The sequence below is a fragment of the Scomber scombrus genome, chromosome 17 (genome assembly GCF_963691925.1).
Source record: "Scomber scombrus chromosome 17, fScoSco1.1, whole genome shotgun sequence".
NCBI classification, from domain to species: Eukaryota; Metazoa; Chordata; class Actinopteri; order Scombriformes; family Scombridae; genus Scomber; species Scomber scombrus.
In genome coordinates, this window is record NC_084986.1 from 22521126 (window position 1) to 22534009 (window position 12884).

At 39.2% G+C, this 12884-nt stretch overlaps 1 protein-coding gene and 4 non-coding genes across 5 annotated transcripts; 3 read left to right on the plus strand and 2 right to left on the minus strand.

Moving 5' to 3' along the window:
* Positions 1-1375: 1375 nt before the first annotated feature.
* trnay-gua (transfer RNA tyrosine (anticodon GUA)) lies at positions 1376-1461 on the minus strand. The gene is given in 2 exon segments: positions 1376-1411; positions 1425-1461. It is a non-coding gene; the product is annotated as a tRNA-Tyr (tRNA).
* A 2014-nt stretch (positions 1462-3475) lies between these two features.
* trnaa-agc (transfer RNA alanine (anticodon AGC)) lies at positions 3476-3548 on the plus strand. The gene has a single exon. It is a non-coding gene; the product is annotated as a tRNA-Ala (tRNA).
* A 3956-nt stretch (positions 3549-7504) lies between these two features.
* Positions 7505-7577, plus strand: trnaa-agc (transfer RNA alanine (anticodon AGC)). Its single transcript has one exon. It is a non-coding gene; the product is annotated as a tRNA-Ala (tRNA).
* Positions 7578-8206: 629 nt separating this feature from the next.
* Positions 8207-8279, plus strand: trnaa-agc (transfer RNA alanine (anticodon AGC)). Its single transcript has one exon. It is a non-coding gene; the product is annotated as a tRNA-Ala (tRNA).
* Positions 8280-9565: 1286 nt separating this feature from the next.
* ccdc25 (coiled-coil domain containing 25) lies at positions 9566-12625 on the minus strand. Its single transcript, XM_062437274.1, has 9 exons — positions 12433-12625; positions 12235-12282; positions 12104-12143; positions 11815-11866; positions 11290-11365; positions 10977-11080; positions 10569-10771; positions 10420-10465; positions 9566-10169 (listed from the first exon to the last, which is right to left on the minus strand). The coding sequence occupies exons 1-9, from the start codon at positions 12455-12457 to the stop codon at positions 10140-10142; spliced, it is 624 nt and encodes a 207-aa protein (XP_062293258.1). The 5' UTR covers positions 12458-12625; the 3' UTR covers positions 9566-10139.
* Positions 12626-12884: the final 259 nt, after the last annotated feature.

A 12884-nucleotide genomic window follows, 5' to 3' on the forward strand; every position in this document is an offset into this window, starting at 1 on the left:
GTTTTTTATCTTAAATGTGAATACTCTCTGGGTCTTCTATGATGGTAAACTGAATGTCTGGTTGTGGACAAAATAGGACATTTTAGACATTGTTTATTATGGGTTTTGGGTAAATAAGTGATTGTCATTTTTCACCTTTTTCTGAAAATGAGTTGACTACTTTTCAAGTCTAAAAATAAGCCTGCAACATACACTATATTGCCAAAAGTATTCACTCACCCATGTAAATGATTGAAATCAGGTGTTCCAATAACTTCCATGACCACAGGTGTATACAATCAAGCACCAAGGCATGCAGACTGTTTCTACAAACATTTGTGAAAGAATGGGTCGCTCTCAGGAGCTCAGTGAATTCCAGCGTGGTACTGTGATGGGATGCCACCTGTGCAACAAATCCAGAAGTAGTGAAATTTCCTCGCTCCTAAATATTCCATAGTCAACTGTCAGTGGTATTATAACAAAGTGGAAGCGATTGGGAACGTCAGCCACGAAGTGGTAGGCCACGTAAAATGACGGAGCGGGGTCAGCGGATGCTGAGGCGCATAGTGCGCAGAGGTCGCCAACTTTTTGCAAAGTCAATCGCTACAGACCTCCAAACTTCATGTGGCCTTCAGATTAGCTCAAATTTGGTGTGGATGAACTTGACTGGCCTGCACGGAGTCCTGACCTCAACCTGATAGAACACCTTTGGGATGAATTAGAGCGGAGACTGAGAGCCAGGCCTTCTCGTCCAACATCAGTGTGTGACCTCACAAATGCGCTTCTGGAAGAATGTAAGTGATATTCAGCTTCAGCAGTCTGAATTAGTCATATCAAGTGGATATCTGACACATTTACTGTCTTTTTTTAGCATCAAATTCCCTCTATGTTTCAGACTCTGTGTTGAGCTGCATGTATAGTAACAAAAAGAGGCTTTGGCTCTAAAAGACTTTTTGTCCCTATCACTTACATTGTAAGTGCATTATAAAGGGATCTTGTAATGGTCAGTCTGAACAGGGGGGATTACGGTGAGAAAAACATATTTCAATGTTTATTTGGGCTCTTAACTGACATTTTAAGACACACTTGAACAATGTGAACCTATATTTAAAGGGTATTTGATCATTTACATTTTTCTTTATGACATTTGCGCCACCAAAAAACTAAGGCAAATCTTGCAGTATTAGTTAAGTTTATAGAGGGTTCAAAATATAGTTAACGTTAGAGCATGCGGCATCGTGGTAGTGCTACAGGGGGTGCTACGTTCAGAGAAGATAGATTACAGTAAAATTAGATTGAATTGTCTTGAAAATTCTAGTGTACAGAAGGTGCTACTCCAGACCCTTTTGAAAACGCGAGATGTATTTTTTTTTTTTAATATTTAGAAAAATGTCTCTCCTTCGAGCCGGATTTGAACCAGCGACCTAAGGATTCCCATGTAACCACTACAGTCCTCCGCTCTACCAACTGAGCTATCGAAGGGAGTTGCTCACGTTGTTAGAGACATAACATTTTTATAACATGATCCATGTGAACAGACAGTCGTTTTTTCTATATTAAGTGAATGACGGGCAAAGTACAGATTTGGGAATGATAATGGAGAAGAAACTCTCCTTCGAGCCGGATTTGAACCAGCAACCAAAGGATGTCCATGTAACCACTACAGTCCTCCGCTCTTGAAGGAATCCTTAGGTCGCTGGTCAAATCCGGCTCGAAGGAGGTTACTTTTTCGGTTAGACTGTAACCACGGGGCTAACTCATGGATGTATAAAGACAACTAACTAAAAATAGATACGCCAGCTAAAACACTCAGGATCATGGTAGGATTTAGCCAGTGGTCATACTGTGGAATTACAACTTCCAGGTCTGATGGGGGTTGAACGAATAAGACAGTTTTAATTTTTAACTGAGTTTATCTATAATAACGTTTTGGATATCCATAAAAGTATTTCTCCTAGTCAAAATGGTATTTAGTCTCACTAGTCAGACTGTTAATTAAAATCTTCCACAATAACTTGGAGAAATTGTATTTTGATACATCTATAACTTTGATAGTACTAGTCATAAATAGGTCCTTAAAAAGTATAAGTGGCAGACTGGATATATATTTCAGAATGCAGATATATGTAATTCAGTTCTTCCTAGTTAAAATGAACATTTCAGATACCCACAATTGCATGATTTCACTTTTACCATTCATGTGTACTGCGCTTTCAATGTCACATATTCACGATTACATTTTTGATATCTAGAATAAACCTTGTGGATATCTACATTGTAGTAGGTCTTGTTCAGATAACACTTGATATATTATACATACCAGTCAAATGTTTGGTACTGTATATGAGTCCTTTGACTGCCTCCATCACTGTATCCAGTTCTCTTTATACATCCATGCACCAGCCCCATAGATGGATGTATAAAGAGAGTGGGATATAGCGTTAGAGACAGGGCTCCATTAATTCCTACAAAAGTTGCTCAGTGGACTACTGTGCATAAAATTACACAGACCCAGGATTGTGGGACCATGGGTGTATTTTAATAGCTGGATATTGGACTAAAGATGGTGGCCATTCAGTCATGATTTGGCCACTTAAGTCCAGTGATTTTCCTTGGCATGGCCAGCCTCGAAAGTCTTTAAGTGACTGTGTGACTGACTGAGTGATGAAGTAACATCATTGATCGGCTGAATGCCCCTGTTCTGAAAAGTTGACCTCCTCAGGATGACCTACCAGTAGGCCAGGCTTTCATTCAAGTCTGATAAACTGACCTACCCACTCAGGATAACCTAACCTAAAGAAATCATGGTAGCTCATCCCGTCAAGTAGGGTAGCGCATCCTGTCATGCTGGAAATATCTATCAGAATTACCTACTACCCATTATATTATGCTTAAACCATGAGTAGCACAACCTGTCAGGTGGGACAATTTCCATCAGAATGACCTACTATCCATTATATTGTGCTTAAACCATGGGTAGCACATATTGTCAGGCAGGAAATATCAGAATGACATACTGCATAATGTAATGGGTAGTAGGTGTTTTTTTTAGCACAATATCATCCACTTCGGCAAGACGATAGACTATCCTGTGTAAATCCACTTCGGCAAGATAGACTCTCCAGGGTAGGTTACAATTATGGGCGGGTCCTCTGTGAACTCTGTCAACGCACTGCACATGCGAACATCGTGTAGGTAGGTCATTCTGAGAGGTAGGTTACATTTTCAGAACACCGACACTTCTTGTATCGTTTCAAATGAAAAGCGCTCATGTCCCATAAATTGTTTTTTTTTTTTGTAACGCCATCCCTCACTTACCACAGGAATTAATATGTCTTTAACCTCACAATGCAATGGATTTAATGCAATTTAACTGGTAACATTTAAGAATGTTACTTTGATAACGGATGAGGATTTGTAGTCAGTTCAACATTAATTTAATCAGCACCCAGACTGTCTCCTAAATACAATGACGTCAACTTCCTGTCAGCATCACGGGGGATTAGCTCAAATGGTAGAGCGCTCGCTTAGCATGCGAGAGGTAGCGGGATCGATGCCCGCATCCTCCAGCCTAACTTTTATTTTCAAAGACCCTAACCTAATGATTTTAGTCCTCCGGTGAGTTAGTTTCAGCATTCCTCGCTCATGAGTAATAAGAAAGGTGCAAACAAGAACAAGCAGTTTAAGTTCACTTGCATGACGTGCATCAAGAAACTGGTGGAAAAACCGCTGGCAAAGGTTGTTCCCCCCAGTCAACGTTTCCACAGTTTAGGGATTTAATCCATTCTTGACATCACTACAATTCAGAGGGAAATATTTTACTTTCTACTCCATTTAACAGCTTAGTTACTTTTCAGATGAAGATTTGACACATAACAAGCTGTTAAAATACAAAACATTGTTAAAGCCATTTCCAATCTTTTGGTCTTGACATCTTACAAAAAGTAGCATGTAGTCAGGCTCACATTTCAGATGTCAAATAGTGATTTCTCTAAACTTCTCACATGGTTTCATTTCAATAAATGTTCAAATGATCCAATATTTCAGCAAAAAAAAAAAAGAGATTAGAAAAATGTCCAAAAACACATTTACGTATCAGAACTTTTCTTTCCTCTGCCATTAATCATCTCACATTTACCTACTGACCCTTTGGAAGGGCCCCACCAGACTAAACTAGCTAACTGTATATAAAGTAGTGTTTTCTTTATATAATAATGCTTTCCTAGACCTTCCATCATAGCTCTCAAATCACATCCAAAATGCTGCATTAAGAGCAAAGGAGACGTTGAAAAAACATAACGAGAGGGGAAAAGCTTTATTTTCCAAATGCAGATTACAGAAATGTTATCATTGATTCTGATGTTTCATTTCATCTGATCTACAAAAGGTTACACTTGTGATCCTGTGTTGACTGTAGAATACCACACACATTGATTAAATGAGTCAAAGTTGTCCATCTGGTCTTGTTCCACAGATGAAGGGAAGACTATCTTCACAATTTTGATCATTCCACCCTAAAAAAGGGAAAAAAAGAATGCAATTTTTTTTTCAATAAGTATTTTAGAAATCAGTTAAGTCCTTAATCTTCAAAGTTGTGATCAAGTAATTTAAAAAGATACTCTACCTTTATCGATAATTTCATTGCATTTTTCCTCCCCAGCCCGGTTATTCGGCTCGCCACTGGCCCAGTTAGTGTAATCAAACCTGGATCCATCAGTCCATAACCAAGTGAGGTTCTGTTAAGAAAAAAAAAAAAAAAAAACCTCAAACATTTCAAAGATTTAAAAATCACTCTACATTTTGCCTTTTGAAATACAGACATGATTGACAAATGTGACTGACAGAAACAAAACACAGATCAGTCTCTCTACACTGGATAAGTCTTCCTCACTTTAACAGCATCTGAGCCACCGATCCAGGCTCTCTTTTGATTTGTCCCTGATGCAAGTCTGTGGAGAAAATCATGTTCCTCCGGGTTGTGGATGGAGGCGAGGTGGGCACCAAACATCATACAATATTTCTGTAAACAAAGAGACGAAGAACTCTTAATGACGGACATACTTTCATGTCAATGCTTAATGACGGAGTGCTTCACTCTCATTAAAGTGAGTATTTAAGCAGAAGTACTGTAGATCAAATACAACCCTCTGTGTCAGGGTCTACCTCTGCATCGATCCAGGTCTTTGGTGTGGTGTAGAGTTTGAGACATCTGGATCCATATGGCTGCCACCCAGGCAAACAACCATCCCCACTTGACATCGTGTCACCCAATGTCCTGTTTCCTGCCTCCGTCACAAGTGGCTCCTCTTCAGTCTTTCTTTCAACCGCTTGGGTTGACAATGGTCCTGGTGTCGCCTCTGGAAAACAAACCAATTTATTTACTTCATTGTTGAAATAATTCCCTGTGTAGAGATTATGAATCTTTGCTCAGTGGCACTTCCGCATCATTTAGTACAATCTACAAAGACACTCATCACATCCTGTTGAAGAGTTGAAGTGTGAGGCTTTGGTCTGCTGTCCAAGATTATCTCTTACCTTGAGTCATGTTCGGCTGCACGCCCAACTTTGTCTTAATTGGCTCTGCAGTAGAATGAGAATTAACATGTAATAAGTACTTAAAAAAAAAAAAAAAATCAATCAGTGGAGACATTTTTCTCTCTGCTCTGAAACACATTCAAATAGCAAACTAGCTAGTATAAGAAAGGTGTAGAGACGCAGCACAACTAGTGAAACATTAACAACATCAGCACTACCAGTAAAAACATTGACCAGTAGGTAAAATGTTTTTTATGTTTCCCAGGTTTAATAAAAAGAAACATTTAATGTTTTATTCCATCAGTGTATTTTGTTATGACAGCCAGAGTAAGTGAAAGAGTAAACACCCAGGTTTGAAAAACATGAGGTCTAATGGTTTACTTTTGGTCTTTGTAACAGTACATTAATAGAGTAGTGGTTAGTCTCACCTGTTGCAACCCTCAGAACGAAGGCAGCACAGAGAAGAACAACGATGCTCATTGTGATGTGTTGGACGGCTGCAGGACAAATGTAATAATCAGAAAAGAAACAGAAATGACTTACACTGAACTCCTCAACGACTTCATATGAAGACATAATATCATAATATCTAAAGAAAAGCTGCTCAGTAAAATGAATATAACCTGTAAATCTCACCTGCTCCTGCAAAGTTGAATCTTTCCACTGATCGTTCTGCTTCACCTACTGCTGGTAAATTTCAATTGACCTCACCCCTGCTCCTCTCCTGCTTATCAGCCACATCCACCTCATCAGCCAACTCTGTACACCTGGACTCTCAGCTGCAGCTCATCCCCAATCAACCCATTATATATACTTCTGTTGACCACTCACTCTTGGTCAGATTGTCTTTGTCTACATGCCAGACCGTCCAGCACTCATTTACGGACTGTTTTCCTGGTTTCGACCCTGCTTGCCCTTGGACCTCTCCTCTCCTTGTGTCTACCCTGGTCAATGCACCAGCCTTCTGCCCCTGACCTCGAGTATCGCCTGTTCCAGATGAAGGAAAATTCGCAATTGCAATCGTTCCACCCTAAAGGAAACGAGAGGAAATTTGAAAATGTCAAATGGTGTAACCACAAAATAATATTTTATCCACCTACAGTGTATTTTAGTGTAGGCTACTTATACAAATGTGTGTTTTTAAGTAAGTGTAGTTATTTGTTACAACGTTTTAATGGTTACGGCCTTGAGCCGTCAGTCTTGTTTCTCCCCTCCCTCTGTGTGTGTGTCCCACCCATAGACTGTATATACGGTTCCACCCCACTGTAGCAGCCATAGATTGTATCGTTGCAGCGGAGCATCTGAGTAGATCCCTGGCGGCAGATGGATGAGGCTGATTGGTGCCGGGCTCCGCCAATCAGAGAGCGACAGCGCGAGGGAAGCAGATAAAATCCCGGGGTGCTCTGGGGACGCTGGCAGACACCGTAGATCGATTCGTGTGTATTAGTCTTTCTGTGTAGCGTAAGCTCTTGACTTGTTTTGTTACCCAGATTTGGGCCAGGGGTAACACTCACTACTGACTTTTGGTTAACTGCACTCGCTGTTAGTTTTATCACACTGTTTCGCGACACCAGGTTTAGGGGTGCTGATCATTTGTATTTGTTTTCATCTCGCACTAGAGTAGTTAGGTTTTTGTTTTAAAAATATTTGACTTGTTCGTAATTCACATTAGTCATTAGACAGTTAGCTCCATTTTATTGTAAGGGGTCCTCTTTTTGTTGTTTATTGCTTTGACGGCACCTGGCGGCCCTTTTCTGTTGGTTTTGTCACTTGTCGTTTAAAAAAATAACACTTTAATTTGCAATCCTTCCATCAGGTTGTGTGTTACTTCCCTTTTCCCTTAACGAGCTGGGTTCGTAACAACACCACTTAAGGATTGTACAAACAAAAGGGAGAACGTTCTAAAAGCGAATTGAAACATCTGAACACGGCAATGGTATTCAGTTTATCCTCCCGATTTTTATATGGAGCCTTCCACAGTACTGAGCACGGGGGATTAGCTCAAATGGTAGAGCGCTCGCTTAGCATGCGAGAGGTAGCGGGATCGATGCCCGCATCCTCCAGAGCTACTTTTTGCAACTTCGTACTTAATAGCATAGAAACACAAAAGTACACAAACTTATTTAATAGTTTGACAGTTTTTGTATTAACTCTGGTTGAAGTCTCCATTTGTCACAGTACCAATTATTTTGATAGTCATGTGTCAGCATTCGAACACAATACTGCTGATTAGACTGAGCTACTGTATAATGAGCCAGATTCAATAATTTGACAAGCTTACATCTATTAAGAAAACTACTGATGTTCACAAAGCATCTTCATTATTATAACTAAACATTTATTTCGATTTATTTTTATTGGATTATTTGTCAGACAGTGTAAATAAACATTACTGTAAATATGCCAGAATTAGTCCAAAAGGCTAGTTTTCATCTGTTGTCCCTGGCCATATTCAACAATGGACAGAAGTAATGTTCATACCATACACTACTTTCTGTTACCAATCCCACATGGTCCACATTTTAAAGAAGCTACCATCATGCGACTCTACAGCTGATGGTGATGACAAATTACTGCCACACTAATTTGACTGCTCTTGCCAGCTAACCAGGTCAAAATAACAAGAGTACGCTGTAGAAATAATCAAATTGAAGCGCTCCAAATACAAAGATGTGAGCTGTGATGTTGCAACGGGGGATTAGCTCAAATGGTAGAGCGCTCGCTTAGCATGCGAGAGGTAGCGGGATCGATGCCCGCATCCTCCAGCCTAACTTTTCTCATCATCCAAAAGATAACATGGATAGAAAACCCTTCTTCAGAAAAAAAACATCAATATTCTTGTCAGGAAAATAACGAAAATAACAGTTTAAGATATGAACACAACCAATAGTATGGTAATAATCACCAGTTCTACATGTAAAATATACACGCATGCATATGTTTTACTTCATTTAGTTTCATTGTCATAGACATTAGTCTAGTGTTGCAGGAAAACATATGAAAACCTCAATCATCTGATTTGAAACACTGCAGATAACATCTTGAAAAACAACTTGAAAAATCAGAACTTATGAATGAAGTTATGTGAAATATAAACATTTTATTCTGTGCTTTATATGCAAACAGCACATAGGGCAGCCTTACAACCACACTCACCACATTTCCTCCACTCAGTTACAGTCAAAAAAAGAAAAATGATCATTTTAGACCTGCAGGTTTCCAGCATGCATCTGTGATATAGATGTCCTGATGTCGCCACCTAGAGGAAATAAGATAGCTGCAGTTTTCAAACTTCCACAACCTGCAGGCAAGAAGTGCAGTTTTGGACTTTTTTAATAGCTGCTACATTTAGTTTAAAATGTGAAATGTTAGTTGCGTTATCTGCTGAATACTGGAAACAATATTTTTAATAATCATTTTGATAGCACGTGTTAAAATGCCAAAAAACTTCACTCAAAGTTCACTTACTAGCTTTTAACTGAACTTTCAGTTGACCGTGACAGATGTCTACAAGCTCAAAACCATTTAAAGCAGATCTTAAATCAAGATTTCTACTATTTCCAAGGTCAGAAATGAACTTTTATGTTTCACTTGGCACTACTATAGCCATGAAGAGTCCTGAAATATGTATTTTTAACACAAATTATTAACTCTTGCACACAAATTGGATCTAATATTAGATAACCTTGGTGGTGGTTGTGCGGTATGGTGATATTGGCAAAGAATATAATGGAAGTAGGGTCAATTACTAACTAGAAAGTTAAGTTTAATTTAGAGCTGCAACTAGTCATTATGAATTAACCTGACAATTATTTTCTCTCCATAAAATATTGAATAAATGCTTGTTTTAATTTTCTTAGAGCTCTAGATCACACCACATTTTGCCTGATCAACTGTTCAAAATCCAAAGATATTCACTTTACTATCATGTATGACACAAAAAAACATCAAATCTTTGCATTTGAGAAGCCAAATCTTGTTATTATTCATTAAAAAAAAGACAAACAAAAATGATTTGATGATGAAAACAGACAATTTTCTATCAATGGACTAATTGTTGCAGTTGTAGTTTAGCTCAACTGGATTTTATTGAATAAAATCTGACATGCAAAATAACAGACACATGGAGAAAAGTGAACAGAAATGTTAGCAGCCTCAAAAAAAATACTGCTACAGAGGATTTTTTTTAAACAAATGCACCCATACACACACTTGTTTTACATCATCATCACTCTAAACCTTCTGCTATCTGAGTGTTTCTCCCCCCTTAAAATAATCCTCAGTGTTCCCGTTGTCTCGTGTTGCTCCTCCAGAATCACCCGTCGATGTTGTGAGGCAAGCCGGCTCGGTTTTGGTTCGGTAGCAGCGTCTGAACCAATCAGCAGTGAGGAATAGTCCCAGCTCTGTCAGCTCATTGGCTAGCTTTCTGCTCCCCGAGTGTCCAAAAAGCAAAAAGAAACAGTATCCGTTTGTCTTTTTTCAAATTTTTTGTTTTTTCCCCCCCAATGTCAATGCACTGTAGCAGCAAGCAGAAGCAGCAGGGGAGCACCCGCCCGCCCGCCCCCCCACAGCAGGTCTGAGAGTCGGAGGAGGATTGTGTCTGCTCGCCGCCTGGTCCTCACCTCTCACATGAAGTCGTCTGAATCGTTCCCATCCTGTAAATAACACAGACAGAAGGAGACGTTTATACTATCTTCAGCAGTCTCTGTTAGTCATATCAAGTGGATACCTGCCACATTTACAGTGTTTTTAGGATCAAATTCCCTCTTTGTATTTCCCTGTTGAGCTGTGGTGGAAGTACAAAAACAAAAAGAGGAACTTTGACGCTAAAGAGACAAACCTGCCCTTTAATAAGTTTTCGTTTCTGTCAATTGAGTGTGTAAGAATGAATAAAACCGTCCTCACCTCATTAGTCTGCATATTTTCATCCTTCATCAGTGAAGTATAGCTCCTAGAATGGGATAAAAAAAAAAGTACAAAGGATTCATTGTAATAACAGCTCAGAGTTGAGGTTAAGCTTTACAGCCGATGATGTGATGTTCTGTCCAACCCACTTCAGCTCGTCCATCTCTTTTCTCCTTTTCTGCTCATCCTTCTCTCGTTTCTTCTGATCTTGGAGCTCAGCTTTCTTCTCGTTCCTCTCCTCTCGGTCTCTCGACTCTTTCTCCGCCGCCAGGTCGGGGTAGCGTTCATCTTTCGTTTTCTCCAGGCGGTTTACCATCTCGTTGATCTTCTTCTCCACTGCTACGAGCTTCACCTGTGAAACGCGGGTGAGAATATAAAATAAAACGATCAGGACTGTTGCGTGTTTCCAGGTGAAGCAGATTTGCTGATTCGCTCATTCAGGTAAGTATGACAAACAACCAATCCATCACAATGAACCTGATATTTTCATTGGGTTTAATCAAATCTTTTTCTATCCTTTTTGTATTTTTCCAGTGTTGAGTTTTCAGTTTACTGACCTCTTTCTGTCGATGGAAGCCGATCTGACCCACGTCCATGTCTCCAGTTTTCTTCAGGTTGGCCCACGGTGTGTAAACCACATTAATGTTGTTCATCTTACAGCCTGACAACACACATCACGCTGATCATTAATATCTACAATATACCTTAATTGTTCAATCTTACAGGATGATGGTGACAGTGGTTGTTGTAATGATCACTCCCAAAAAAACAGTAAAAAGCAGCTTTTACACTGATTCTGCATGATGCATAACTTCCTAATCCCAGTGAGTGCTCCCAGTTATTCTTTCTATGACATGGCGTCATCTTTACCTTGAATGCTATTGTTTTTCACCAGCTGTGCGCAGTCTATCAGCACCTCTGGAGGGATGTCATTGATGGTGTGACCCTGGAAAAAGACACAAAACAATCAGCAATGCCAGAGATTGTGTGATTGAGGTAAGGGTTGGATGCGACATAATACAGGAGTAAGTGACAATGTACAATCTAATATCAACCAATCATCACAGTCACTTTAGACATGAACATAGCTACATTATGGCTGTATGTATTGCGTAGCTGAGACGACTTGACGAGACAATGAAACAAAGTAAAAAAATTGCTTTTTACATGGTACTTTAAATGTTTAGAGTAGAAGATGATGTAGTAGTTCATTTCTCAAATACACTCCTTTGTGTCCTTTTCCCACTTACGTGTTTTGTACGAGGTTATATGTAAATAGACACAGAGAGAAAGTCATTTCTTCAGGTGATGTTTTGGTCCAGTATATATATAATAATACAGTATAAGCAGGAGTAATAATAAGGAATAATCATTTGTTGCAACCCTGATCGTTACCTTTGGCAGTCTCAGATAAACGTGAGCCGAGGACAGTTTGTCCACATGAAACCTGGGCATGGATAAAACAGCAATATGTCACAAAACTTCACAATATTCATGTTCATATTTTTGTTGATTGTGTGTACAGATTATTACAGTATATAAATGACATTAATAAGCACTTTACACATCACTGGGCTCTGGAACTGCACATTTTCATCTAATACTTATTTAAACAGCAAAGTAGAAGAAAGCACATGTGTTACCAAGAGAGAGAGAAGAAAAAGAGGAAACATTTCAATCTCACCAGATGTCTTCAGGCCATCCATACTTGATTAGATCCTCATCTGTGGGCAATAACAACCTCAGTCAGTTTAATGTGAGGGGACAAAATAACAGAAACACAAAGACAACAGATGAGTGAATAGATTGACTTACTTTCATACTTGTCCTTCCCCATGTAGATAGTGTAGGGAGGGTTCACAACTGATAGAGACACATGACATACAAAATATCAGTGAAAGAAACTTTAACAAATACAAGCAGAAATATAAAACTAAAAGCCAACACATCTTATCAGTTTAAAGGCTAACCAGGCTAGAAGCTAACTGCTGCTAGCTCTGCGTTTGAACTTACCGGCACTTTTGAAGTAAAACACCATCTTAGATGAATTAAAACGTGTTTATAGATATTGAGTTAGTGTATAAAGTTGACAAGCTACGTTTATGAACAGAAGTCAATGTAATCTCAGCTGTTTAGCTACTGCTAGCGTTGCCGCTGTCACTTTTCGCATGTACAAGCTGACCTGGGAAGTTGTTAGCCAGCTGCTTCAAGCTAGACCGAATTAGCATGCGCATTGCGCAAGACAGGAAATAAACAAACGTGTCTACAAAATAAGTTTAAAATTTTATTAGACGGGTTCACGATTTTTGAAATCTTAAAATAACAACCAGTTGGCAACTAATCGATTAATTGACAAAAAAGTTAGTGTATGGCATTTAAATGACAGATAAAGTTACCATTAGTAGCTTGCAGTGCCGATTTTAGACCCTTTTTAAGGGTGCTCAAGGGCCCCTAAATTAGATTTT